General features: G+C 45.8%; 1 protein-coding gene across 6 annotated transcripts in view; it reads right to left on the bottom strand.

Moving 5' to 3' along the window:
• The window catches only part of SIK3 (SIK family kinase 3), a 246,769-nt gene that overhangs the window by 41,141 nt on the left and 191,450 nt on the right, over positions 1-14,178 (bottom strand). For all 6 annotated transcript variants that reach the window (XM_044257900.1, XM_044257898.1, XM_044257903.1 and 3 more), the window contains exons 5-6: positions 6,303-6,427; positions 5,627-5,750 (exon numbers count right to left, since the gene is read on the bottom strand). In XM_044257900.1, the coding sequence (XP_044113835.1) occupies positions 5,627-5,750; positions 6,303-6,427 (249 nt within the window). The remainder of the gene's footprint in view (positions 1-5,626; positions 5,751-6,302; positions 6,428-14,178) is intronic.

Raw genomic sequence — 14,178 nt, forward strand, 5'->3', positions numbered from 1 at the left:
TCTTTAAACTTCATTGGCACAATGCTAAAATAGTATGTATCGATATCAGTTCCAGAGTACAGTTATCCAGCTCAAATTAGCCCAAGTATAGGAAATACTGTGTCAATTCTAAAAGTCCTAAAGAAATTTCGATCGCTGTTACTGATATTATTATTTGAATGCCAGTGTACATTCTGGAGGAGTTTCGATATCATTTTAATGAACCTGCGCAGGCCTTCATTCATTCATTTACCGAACACTTCCTGAGTGCCTACCGTCCCTACTGTTGGCACTGTCCCAACCCCTGGAAATAAATACAATAAACACATCAGTGAACAGAAACAAGCTTATGCTGTCAAGAGGCAGTGGGATAGCAAATAGGGACGTGATCCACAGATGAGGTCAGGCAGTGGTACAGGCCACGGAAGAACTGAAGCAGAGTTCTGGAAAGAGAAAGGGCTCTCTGAGGAGGCTTGGAAGCAGAAACTTCAAGTGACACGAGGAAGCAAGCCATGTGGATACTTGAGGGAACAGGAACGTGTGTGCCTGGCGAGTCTGAGAGATGGCAAGGATGCCTCTGTGACCTCAGAACCTGTGTCCACGGCAGCAGGAAATGATGTGAAAGAGGCGGCCAGTCACCGCTGGGCCTTGTTGGCCACCATGATAATGGCTTTTTGAACTTTATTGTAAGTGGAAAAGCAAGCCACTGGAGGGTTTTAAATAGGATTCTATTTACTATCTACTCACTATTTACTAAGTCCTGCTACATGCCAGATACTACGCTAGGCTCTAGACAACTGTGAAAAAACATGCTTCATCTATATTTTCTCTACACTCAGTCTGGTGCCGAAGATGTACAATAAAAGAAGTAATTACAATAAAAAGTTTGGTAAGTCCCATGATTTAAAACAAAACAAAACCAAACCCAGAGATCTGAAGACTGGTAGAAATTATCTCAATTCTTTTTCTAGCACATCTGATTTCTTATTCTAGAATACAGGAGTGGGTGGAGTCGGGTTGGGGGAGGAAGAAGTATTCCGGGCAGAGGGAAATGCTCCACGGAACATCACCATTTCAGGGAACTGGAAGGAAGTCAGGCTGACTAGGTGTACAGTGGGGGTTGGGACGCAGAGACTGGCAGGCACGGGGTCACAAGGCATTTCTAGACCCCGGTTTTTCAAACAACAGTCATGACATCAATCTAGTAAGTTATAATCAACAGTTTTTAATGTAATAGAATAAAATATATTGGAGTGTGCTGCACATAGTAAAGGCAAGTTTTGCTTCTCGAAAACAACTTCCGTTCAGGAGTATGGGTATACGCATGTTCCAGGTCACAGTATAAAAGATATAGTTTACTACGGTCAGGGTCAAAATGTTTGAAAGTCAGAGTGCCTCTGCACATTGAGGAGTGAACTTTAGCCTAGAGGCAAACCATTTCGGGGGCAAAGCACTGAAAAGTTTAAGCTGGAAAATGCTATGACCAGATCTGTGTGTGTGTGTGTGTGTGTGTGTGTGTGTGTTGTTTTTACATGTCTGTTTCAGAAAGAGTCCTCAGGCAGCATGTAGAGGATGGAGCAGGGAGGGACAGGACGGGAGCCATTAGTTGGCTATTTCTCATCTGGGCAAGAAGCCCTAAGGATGTGGTCACAGGAAAGAAGGGCTGAACGGACAGAATTTGGTAACTGATCAGCTGTGACAGTGATGAGAGAAGGGGAGGAATCAGGCTAGTTTCTGCCTTGCTCGGGTGGCAACACCCACCATTCACTAGGACAGACAATCAAGGATAAGGATGGGGGGAGTTCAAGTCAGGTTTGAAATGTTTCCATTGATGTGAATTCAAGATGTAAAAGTGACGTTGATCAGTAGCAATGGGCAGGACAGGTCACCCTTCCAGCCCAGAGGAGAGGTCTGGGCCAGAGAGCCGACTGGGCGTTAACAGGGGGCAGAGCATCACAGTCCTCCCTGAAGCCACGGCAGGTAAGATGGCTCAGAAAGAACGTAGAAAGAAGAAAAGACTTAAAGGATGAACAGAGAAGAGAAATCTGGCACAGATGAAGGAGAAGGTGAATCCAGAGAGACAGGAGGAAAACGAGAGAATGTGGTGTCTGAGAAGCAGTGAGAAAAGTGTTTCAGCAAGCAGGGAGTGATTCAAGGATAAGAAAACACACAACCTTCTTTAAAAATGGGCCAAACACTTGGACAGACAAGTCACCAAAGACGACAGATGGCAAATACGCATTATGAAAAGACGTTCATCATCATACATCATCAGGGAATTGCAAATTAAAATCACAGGCAACCACTACTCATCTGTCCGTTAGCGTGGCAAAACTCCAGAGCGCGGACAGCACAGCCTGCTGGGCAGGATGCAGAGCCAGGGGCACGCTCACTCACCAGAGTGGGAATGCAAAATGCGGCAGCTACCCTGGAAGGCGGCTTGGCGATTTCTTAAAAAACTAAACATATTCCTCCTTTCTATCCAGCAATCACACTTCCTCCTATCTGCCTACCAAAGAGTTGAAAGCTTCGGTGCACACCAGAACCTGCACACAAAGTTTACAGCAGTTCTATTCATTGCTGCCCAAACAGGGAAACAACCATGGTGCCTGGCAAGTAAACGGATAAATGGGGTAAATCCACAAAAATAATGTTATTTGGCATTGAAAAGAAAAGGTGATCAAGCCCTGAAAAGCCAGAGAGGAATCCTAGGTACGTATTCCTGCGTGAAAGAAGACCACATACTGTGGGATTCCAACTACTATACATGACGTTCTAGAAAAGGCAAACCTAGGGACACAGTAAAATGATCAGTGGTTACCAGAGGTTAGGGAGGGGGCCAAAAGGCACAGAGGATTCTTCGGGCAGTAAAACCGCTCTGTATGAGAGTGTAATGGTGGCTACCTGTCAGCATATGTTTGTGCAAATCCACACAGTGGACACCACAGGTGAGCGCTGATGTCAACTACAGACTTTGGATGATAATCCGATGCGGTGTTGATGCAGGATGACTGACTGTGACAGATGCGCTACGTTGGTGCAGGAAGGATACCGATCGTGGGGAAGGCTGCGAGGGAACATGGGTATATGGGAACTGGCTGCACTTTCTACTCACTTTTGCTGTCAACCTAAAAGTGCCCTAAAAAATAAAGTTTATTTTTAAAAAAGAAAGAACGTAAGTCCGCTGGGCAGACATGCAGATAAGGACCGAGGACACCCAGCCGATGATGACGGGATCATGGATGACTGGCCAAAGCATGCTGCTGGAGCCCGTCTCTGCTGCCTTTTATAGTAAAATTGGGAAAAGCTTTGTCTACTTCTTCCCTCCATTTGCCCTTCATTCCCTTTCTGTTGTGGCCACATAGTTAGGTTTGTGTTCCTGCCCCTCCATGGAAACTGTCCTCCAGTGAATGCCGGTGCTGATCTCCACCTTCCCAAATCCAATGTTCCACTCCCTCTCATCTTCTCTCACCTGTCAGCAGCACCTGGCAGAGTTCCTCCTTCCCTCTCCTTGAAATACATTCTTCCTTTTTTCTAGGACAGCAGCCCCTCTGGCTTACCTCGCTGGTGATTCCCATGCCAATCCCTTTTCATCTTCCTGATCTCTGACCATGAGAATGGTCCAGAGATGAGCCCCTGGACCCCTTCTCTATAATCACTACCTACAAAGTGATCCCATCCCATAGCTCTAAATATCACCGATACACCGAGGAGTCACAGATGGACATCCCTGGTCCACGACTTTTGGCTAAGCTACACAGCCCTATATTCAACTGCCTACCCCAGATCTCAGCCTACAGGTGTAACGTGCGTCTCAGACGACATGATCTAAAACATCTCGCCAAAATTCAGTATCCTTCCCTAGTCACCCTCGTCTCAGTCAGCAGTAAGCCCTTCCCTCCAGCTGCTCAAGCCACTTTAGTGACTCCTTCTATGTCAAATCCAGCATGAACGCTCTTGGAACCAGACTGGCTAGGTTCAAATTCTAGTTTAGCCACTTTGTAGCTGTGCTATCTTGGGAAAATCGCTAATCACGTCCTGGCTTCAGTTTTATCACTTATAACATGGGGGTGACAGACTTCTGTATCTCACAGGGTTGCTGTAATAACGCAATGAGTCAGTGTTTATAAACTGCTTTGAACGGTGCCTGCCACACAGCGTGGAGTATCTCTCCAATCTGACCACTTCTCTCCGTCTCCACCTCCACACGCAGTCTGGGAACGAGCCACCACTATCTCCCGTTCAGATGACTGCGCAAGTCTCCCTTCCTTGAGCCCCTAACCCTTTTAACCAGCAGAGCAGCCAAAATGATTTAAAAAAACAAAACAAAGAACAATCACAGTCACACACTTTGGACTTAAATTTTGTGTGTTTGAAAATTGTGATAATAAAAGTTAGGAGAAAACCAAAGTCAGATTGTATCACTCTTCTGTCAATACCCTCTGATCCTTTGTATTTGGTTCCAAGTAAAAACTCAGGTCTTTCCATTGACTAAAAGCACGTTCTCTCTCGCCTCTTTGACCTCATGGCTCTTGTCCCTGTCACGCCTTCCAAGCGCAGAGGGCCGGGCCTGGTTCTTGACCCACTGCAGCACACTCCCTCCCAGGGGCCTCTGCCGTGGCTGCTCCCCCTGACTGGAAAGCTCGCCCTCAGGCTGCCTGGCTCATTCCCTCACCTCCTCTACCTTTTCAAAGAACCTCCTGCCCACCAGCCCTGACCCCCTTCTCTATTTTATTTTTCTCACAGCACTTACCATTATCAGGCACGCTATGAAGCCATTAAAGCTAAGGAGACTTAAAGTGAAATCTAGAAAAAGTTTCCCCTATTTACTCTCAGAGGCAGTTCCCGTGTGCTTATACTGTGTCGCCAACAGGGGTCATACACTCCGTGCGTCGTTCCTTAAACCTGAAAACATGTCGAGGCAGAATGAACTAGACTGCTTCCCGCACGGTCTCTGGGCTGTTCCTTTCTCACAGCAATGGTGAGGAAACACTGTAGGTTCTGGGTAGCTGGTGTCTGGAGGGTTACAGCTTTCCGAGGGTTACTGACCACCCATCTGAAAACCACTTTTTTATTTGAGTCTGGGGGATACATGTCATGGAAGTGGGAAACGTGGTGGTAGCAAGACTGAGAAGCAAAGCCTGCTCCATCCTGGGCATTGACGGCCACAGTTCGGCGGGGCCCCCCTAAATGGAAATATTCCCATGAAAAAGAGTGGGAGTGGGGTGAAGGGCAGGGGTGAAGCAGGATTGTTTGTTGCCTTGCGACTACGTGATAGGCCTTTCGACTCTTTTCACAGACTATTTAGTTTAGTTTTCAGAGTAACGCCTTCACCCAACTGCCAGCCACTTACAGATGAGGAAACCAAAGCTCAGGCAGACTTAGCAGTCAGCCAGCCACGCGACACGAGCAGCTGTAGGCGGCACCAGGGCCAAACTCAGGCTGCTTCAGGCAGGGGCGCCGGACGCCACAGGCTATACGCCATGTTCCCAGAGAGCTCTGCTTCCGGAGGCGCTGGTTCAGCTCACTGGTGCTAAGAAAGGCTGTTGAATGGGCCGTTCATACTCTGTCACCCAATTCCTGCGAGGACTTAGCATGTCTAACTCTCTGTGACCCCGTCCCTGCTACGTACTGGTAACTCCCTTACCTGTGGACATAAAAAATGGGATGCGGAACTTTCCACTCAACACCCGGGCCCGCAGATTCTGCAGTGTGCTCCCATCAAAGGGCAGGGCACCACACACAAGCACATAGAGGACGACTCCAAGGCTCTGCATCCCAAACAGAGAGTACACACAATTAATTGCATCAGAGGAAACAAAAGAGGCCATTATAGTATGTGTATGAAGACGGTGGTGAGTCATGCACAAGATGATGGAACAAACTTTTTCTTCTTTCTTTGTGAGAAATAATATGAGGCATTGTCAAGGCCAATCATCTTTTGGATAGTTAACATTCTTCTTTGCGTCCAGACATTAGTTTGGGGTAACATATCTAGAATTTCTCTCCGCACTCATCCTCGAGGGAGAAGGCAAGTGGCAACGACAGAAAGAATCTCTGTTCTTGGCAAGGGCACCCACCCAAGCTTGCTCTTCGGCTTTTTTTTTTTTTTGCAGATGCAACAGGGGGATTTTGACATCTGCAGCTCGTCTCGGTCCGGAAGACAAGAGCTGGAGGAAAGACTGAGCGAGGAACTGGGAACTCAAAGCACAGGGGTCGAGGTCTCGATTCGTGTGCAGGCTTCGTGGTCCCCCAGGGTGACGGCAGCTGTTCCCAGTGAAGGAGAACCACCAGCCGGGGGGCTCGGGGAGGACAGTACATACCCAGATGTCCACTTTGGGCCCGTCATACTCCTTTCCCTCGAAGAGCTCGGGCGCCGCGTAGGGGGGGCTGCCGCACCACGTCTTCAGCAGCTGCCCGGGAGTGAACAGGTTACTGAAGCCAAAATCTAGAAAGACACATGGACACAACTCACGTTACTAGCTTCTAGTCACCGAATAAAGGCGCGTTGAATGTGAGGATCCAATGGGAAGAGGGACCATTTAGAAATCCTCCAACCAGCCACTGGAACTCGACACACTGGTGAGAGGGAGCTGCAGACGCCGAAGACCCTGGTTAGCTGAAGGACATGCAACAGGCCTGCGTGAGCAGAACCAGCGCTGCTGCCCTCAGAAAGCTGCACGGAGGCGGCCGACGCGCCTACTGCCTTCAGAACAAAAGTGACATCGGGAAGTGACTGATGTTAAGGCCGCGTCAGAATCAGTGACACCTGTAAGCCCACTCACCCGGAGCCAGACTTTTCCTATTATTTTTACTTCTTATGACAAACACATTTACGAACACTAGAGACACACAGACTTGAAAATTTAGATAAAAGTGACGCTATTATCATTAAGGTGGCTTATTTAAAAGTAAGATTAGGCAACTTATTTACACATTGAAACAGGAACATTTGCTATTGAACTCCAAGGCCCTTTGTGCTTCAGCGTCCCCCCTACTTCTCTTCCCCTTCCACGGTTTTAGGAGCCGATGAGAGACAGGAGAGCTGAGAGGCGGAGCAGAATGCTCAGGAAATGAGCAAGGATGGCAGGCCAAAGGACAGAGAGCCACTGACTTCTGAATACTTTTGTGTATATATTTACAAGAACGACTCTTCTGGGAGCCAGCCTACTCTCCCCCACCCTAGGCCTACCACATTCCCTGCGGTAATAGCGCCTGAAAATGCCCAGCGCCTGCCTACGCCCCCCTCCACAGTCTTGCTCCCCTGGACAAGCCCGTCTCCACTTGCTCGTTTTATTCCTTTCTTCCTTCTACAGCACGTGTGTTCTTGAAAGGCCTGTGCTGATTTTGTCTCTCTCTCCTTGCTAAGGTTGCCTCTTCTGGTCCCATAGCTTCCATTATCATTTGTTTGGTAGTAATTCTTGAAGTTTCTATCTCTGGTCCTGATACTCTCTTAAATTCCTGATATGAACCTCTAATACACTTGGGAAGAGCGAGCTCATACTCACCACCTTCCAAAAACCAATCTGTTCTCCTCCTCACGTTCCCATTAATGTTCGTTGGTGGCATTGCCATCCCAGCTCCGGGGAGCCCTGGAGTCTCCCTTCTCCCTCCAAACTATAATAAAACTTTTTGTTTGATTACAGTTTATACTTCTACCACGGGGTGTCCTGAATCCATTTCCATTCCTACCAGCTCAGCTCACACTCGTGTTCTCTCTGACCGAGGCTTACACATGGCTCACTACCGCCGATTCATTTCCCTCTAGGCCAGCCATTCACAGTGCGGGGACAGTCACGTAAATCATGTTGCGTCAACTCCTCACTCAAAAACACAGGGGGCTGCTGTCTGCTCACAAAACAGTCTAACCCTCTGAGCCTTATTCTTCAAGCCCCTCCACGGCCCAGCCCCGTCCACCTTTCCAACTTCTCCTGGCCATTCGAGTATGGCAAGACTACTCACATCCTGTGTTCACGTGCCTTCCTTTGGCTACTTCCTCTCGGTGCCATGCCTTTTGCTTTATTTCCCACATTTGAAAGATCTCGCATTTCCAAGGCCCAGTCAAATATTACTTCCTGTATGAAGCCTTAACTGATTTCCATCACAGAAGACTGTGTCAGTGGTTTCCTCCTCTGTGCTTCCATAGTCCTTCCTTATACCTCCAGGTCCCAATTACTCTGCCTTATCTTATGCTTAGTTGTATTATGTGTTTATGCCCTCCAATAGTGAGTAAACCCGTTTCCACGCAGTGCTTTCACACACAGCAGGACTCAAGAAAGGGTCTCTGAACGAAATGGCAATAAAAACAGGCCAAGCCTCCTGTCACTTTCTGGCTCCCAGAGCCTTCTCATCCTTATAAAGGCAGGCAGCCAGGCACTGGCTAGAATCTCTACCTCTTAGCCCTCCCGCCTACAGTTCTAAAATTAACGTAATGATCACAGGGGGCTTAGAGGTCAGAGCCACCGTTAGAAACATTTACAGCTACTCCCATTAGAAATCAAATATTCTCTTTCATCAATGGGAAATAAATATCACTTCTGCTAATTCTTCCTTGAATTCTTCCAAATTCTTCTCCCACAGGAAATATCGTCCACCTTCTCTGTACTCCCCTACTACTTTGTATTTCTCCCCTATTCTGGTTATTTCCACCTATATATATCCTATTCTTCTAGCTCCTGAAAAACACACACTCTCTCTAGTTCCTTAAGAATACCTTACTCACCTCTCACTCTCTCCGATTACCCAGTATAATAGTGTTTATTTTATTTTTAAAGATTTTATTCATTTGACAGATAGAGATCACAAGTAGGCAGAGAGACAGGCAGAGAGAGAGGAAGAAGCAGGCTCCCTGCGGAGCAGAGAGCCCGATGTGGGGCTCGATCCCAGGACCCTGAGATCATGACCTGAGCCGAAGGCAGAGGCTTAGCCCACGGAGCCACCCAGCGCCCCACTAGTGTTTAAACACAACAGGGTCCTACTAAATGTCAACTATGAATGCAACTGCACTTATAGCTCTACCAACCAACCTACAACCTTTGAAACCTAGTATCTTTCATTTACTAAAGTCTGCATGCGCTGAACCCTGTTAATATTTCTCCTGTGAGACTGAGGACAGGTTGTTAAAAATCCTAACAAATGAGATTCAGCAAAGCAGATATCTTTGAGAATGTTCTAGAAAGAGGACCCTTAGTTGTTTTGTTTTGTTTTAATTGGCTCGCGCACTTCTTCCTCAGGTCCTCTTCCGCGGCTGGCCCTCCTCTGTTCCCCGTGGAAGAGGTGTGGAGATGGCGTCTGTCATAACAGAAGCACGCTGATGTTGGTGGGACTGCTTAGCAAAGTCCAGAGGAGAGAATCATGGAGTATTTTGTATTTTGAATGGACAACACGACAAGCGAAGCAATTAAGTAAAAGCAGGAGGTTTTAAATTTTCCCAATAAACAGCTTTAAAATATACAGGACGTTTCTCATTTCGAACCATGGATACTCTACCTACAATTAGCAACCATTTAACCCGTTTAGTCTGCTGGGGAAGGGAAGGCACAGACTTAATGGCATGAGCGTGTTTATTCCAGCTAGCAAACAGGAAATCTTTACAAAGGAAACACTCTCAAAGGGAACCATTTCCAGTGGCGGCTACGAGCTTAGATTGCTATGAGGCGTTAAGTTGAGAAATGACCGCCCAAGAATGAATGATGCGCTCCAGGTCCGACAACTGCTGGCATCCACATCTGGGGAAGCACCTGCTTTGACGGCGCGTCACAACCGGGGGGCTCGCTCAACAGCTACACCGATGATCAACAGCAAAATTTCAACAAGATTCAACAACAACCGCCCCCCGCCCCGCCACACACACACCTGCTTGCCCTTGTTTCCTAGTACACACCAAGCAGAAATCCTCTAGTCTCGCAAACCTGTCAAGGGGTCCCCCGTAACCACACCACATGTTGTTCCCACTCCTAACTGCACATTTATGCAAAATCCGCCTCTCCTTGCCTGCTAGGACACTTCCTCTTTTCCCATTAAAGCCAGCTTCCTCCAATGAGTGATCCTGGGGTATCCCAGTTCATTCTTTAATGTACCAAACCTCACGGAATACGACCCCCCCCCACCCCCGCTTCAACACAGATCACTATAACTTCACAGCTTCACGGAGAGCGACTACGGCCCCACCTTCCCCGCTAGTGCCTCCTCCCAGGGCTTCACATGTGACCTCAGAATGGCTGTGTGTCTGTGGGGTAACCCAGCCCACTGTCGATTCGCCAATAATGTAACTTACTTTCTGAAAATTTAAGTGACTGATGTGGGGAAACCTCAAGTTATTAACATACTAAGTCCGGAACTCATTTTGAAAGTTCCTTCTAATCCACACTCCAGGGACTGAACCACTGGAACGGGAAGCACACCTCCTCCTTACTCTTCTGGCTGCTTACCTTCGAGGGGCATTTTAAGACGACTGGAAGGTAAAAATGAAAGCAGCTGAAACGCAAACCAATCTGTTTTGGGTTCTGTTGGTAGTTTCGGGAAGTAACTCCCCACTGCTGGGTTGTTGTGGAGGCGGGAAGGGGCAGGTGGGGACACACTCTCCCCCTTGCCCCACACATGGCCTGTTTTTACTCAGACTGTTCTTCTCTAGCCTCATTGAGATAAATGTCATATTCCATAAAAGGACCCAGTTAAGATGTACTGTTCAGTGGCTTTTAATATTTTCATAGAGTTGTACAACCATTACCTCAATTGATTTTAGAACATTTTCATCACCCAAAAAGAACCCTGTACCCATTAGCAGTCAATCTTCATTTCTCCCCCAACTCTCCCACCAATGAGCGCAGCCCCAAGCCATCACTAATCAGCTTTCTGTCTCCATGGATCTGCTTATGCAGGACATTTTCTATAAAAGGGATCATACAATACGTGGACTCTGTGTCTGGTTTCTGTTTCTTAGCATAATGCTCTCAAAGCTCATCCATGCGTTATCATCCATCAATCAGTGCTTTGCTCTTTTCTTCACCACCGAGTCATATTCCGTGGCATGGTTATACTGTTTTATTTATCCACTCACCAGTTGATAATTTCCACTATTCAGTACCATGAATAATGTTGCTATGAGCATTCTTATATGTTTTTTGTGAGTGTATGTTTTCATTTCTTAGGGGTGTGTGTGTGTGTATGTGTGTGTGTGTGTGTGTGTGTGTGTGTGTATATATATATATATAGTGACTTATACCATATGTATATATATCTATCCTTACGGGTGTGTGTGTGTGTGTGTCTCATATGGTATGGTGACTCCATGATGAAATTTTTGAGGAACTGACCAAACTTTTATCCAAAGTGGCTGCCACATTTTACATTTCTACCAACAATGTACATGTGTTCCAATTTCTCCACATCCTTGCCAATACTTATTACTGCCATTTTCTTTTTAATTACAGCCATCCTGTGGGGGTATGTGGTAGGTGTGATTATGCATTGTTTCATGTGCTTACTGACCATTCATAGATGTTCTTTGGATAAGTGTCTATCCAAGTCCTTTGCACATTGCTAAATTGGGTTGTCTTTTTATTATTGAGTTGTAAGAGTTATTCTCTTTATTCTCTGGATACAAGTCCATTGATATGATTTGCGTATTTTCTCCCACTCTCTTAATGGTGTCCTTTGGTGCACAAAAGTTTTTAATTTGGATGAAGTCCAGTTTATCTGACCTTTTCTAAGGTCACTTATGCTTTTGGTGTCATATCAGAGAAACCACTGCCTAACCCAAGGTTGTGAAGATTCATCCCTGTATTTTCTTCTAGAAATGGTTATTTTCAGCAATGCAATGAGCACCAGAGAATCCACCACCCAAGTAAAAAACTATTATCTTGATAATTTCTTACGTTGAATCATAAACACCCTCATCCCATCCCCTTCTCTCCCAATCACTGATTTTCATCCTGTCTGTACACAGAACCACCAATGCAGTTTTAGAAATGTTGAGGGATCACGAACCTCGCCTCAGCCCTACTGGATCTCCTGGACATAATTTAGACATCGGAATGTAAACAAACAAACAAAAAGGAACTCTTTCTGAAGCAGTTTGAGGACCACGCTTACTGGCACTGCGGCTTCTAGAGCAGACAGGTGAGGCACTGAAATTAACCTGAAAGCAAGACGAGATTAGAGGTGAGGTGAACAGGAAGGCTTGTGATAAAGCAGAAGTAATGAAAATGAGAAAGACAGTTGAAAAAATATTTTGAAAAAACTGGACAGGACTTGAAGACAGATTGAACACCCAGATAAAAAGGAGGCGAAAGCAGACAGTATGACCATGCACGTCTGGGTAGCCTGGGCACATGCGAAGTCTAGAGAGTAGCAGTTGGTTTTGGAAGAAAAAAATACATATTTTTGTTCTATCCTGAGTTAAAGGAGGCGAGAAGAAATTCAAGTTAGATTTTCTGAGGAACTAAGTCATAGTATTGAATGGGTAAAAATTTTTTGAAAGAATAAGTGCAGAAAAGGGGAGGGCTGGGAGTTAAGGCTTAGAAGGTACTCCTAAGTACTTCCTACTCTACGGGAACAGGAAGAGAAAGAGGATGCAGCCAAAAGCAGAGAGAAAGATCATTACAACGAGGAAGCTGAGACAGGAGAAAAGCACGTGAAAGAAGGGAAGGGTGGTTCGTAGTAATAGATGATGTCACCCAAGTAGTTTGTGACCTGTGTCTGTAGGAAAACTATGGTGAGATTGTTACTTGAGATCAGAAATGGCATCATTTCCCCTCAGAATTTCTATTTGTCTTAATGAAATGTGAAGTTGTACAGACATAATCCAGATTCATTCTGAATCACCTAGACGTCATACTGTGAGCAGAGTAAGGCATTTCTTACCAAGTCTGATGACAAATGATGGTTCTCGACTATTAGGGAATTCATTGAGGGTACCTAGAAAGGAGCCACCTGACCATGGAGCCAAGTGGCACAATCCTGGACAGAGTCTGGTATCTGACGTGACCTAGAACCAGACCTGTCTGGTCTCGCTCAGAGCAGCACTTTCCCCATTTATGCCGTACTCTCGACCATACAGAATAAAGTAAGAAGAGATTTGTAAAGGACACTCTGTTGAAAGCTGGGTGACAATGGCATGTTACTTATCACCTCATTAAGAGGAGCATTATTTTTGTTTTATGCCTGGGAAAGTGAGGCTTGTTAAGTAACACGCCCATATTTGAAGTTTTAAAAAAAATTTCCAAGAACAAGGCCAAGCCCATAATGCCAGCCTGGGTGCCCTCAAATCCCACACCCACAACTGTGCTTTCAGCATCTTACATAGGTTTACATTGAGGTAAATGGACATCCCATAACTCTTTTCACACAACTTCCAAATTCCTTAGTTATTAACATTCTGTTTTTCATTTTATTCTTGACTCTCAACCCTTCATTCTGCTTATGTAATTCCCAAAGTCATATTGTGCTTGAGGCATACTGCATGTTTCTTTAAAAACAGTACTTTGGAAAGAATTGTAAGACCTATATATCACTGAGAAAAGGCCGAATTTTTCAACACATGGCCTAGGAACAGCTAGTTTTCCATATGGAACAAAAATTAAATAGGACACCTTCCTCACACTAAGCCTCAAATCAATTCCAGGTGGATCACAGACTCAAGGCAAAAGGTAAAACTACTAAATTTTTTAAAATAAAGTGAGTATCTTTAATGCCTCAGTGGACGGCAGGATTTTCTAAATAAGAAAAAAAAAACACTAATCATAAAGAAGAAAGTGGTAATTTGGTTACATTAAAATTATACTAAAATATCTATTCATTGAAAGAGGTTTTAAAAAGAGCAAAATGAGGGGCGCCTGGGTGGCTCAGTGGGTTAAGCCGCTGCCTTCGGCTCAGATCATGATCTCAGGGTCCTGGGATCAAGCCCCGCATCGGGCTCTCTGCTCGGTGGAGAGCCTGCTTCCCCCTCTCTCTCTGCCTACTTGTGATATCTCTCTCTCTCTGTCAGATAAATTAATAAATAAAATCTTTAAAAAAAAAAAAAGAGCAAAATGAAAGGGGCATCTGGGTGGCTCAGTCAGTTGAGCATCTGACTCTCGGTTTCAGCTCCAGTCATGATCTCAGGGTTGTGAGATCAAGCCCCACATCAGGCTCCACACTTGGTTCAGAGTCTGCTGGGGATTCTCTCTCCCTCTCCCTCTGTCCCTTTTCCGGCTCACA

The sequence above is a fragment of the Neovison vison genome, chromosome 7, assembly GCF_020171115.1.
Source record: "Neovison vison isolate M4711 chromosome 7, ASM_NN_V1, whole genome shotgun sequence".
Classification (NCBI taxonomy): Eukaryota; Metazoa; Chordata; class Mammalia; order Carnivora; family Mustelidae; genus Neogale; species Neogale vison.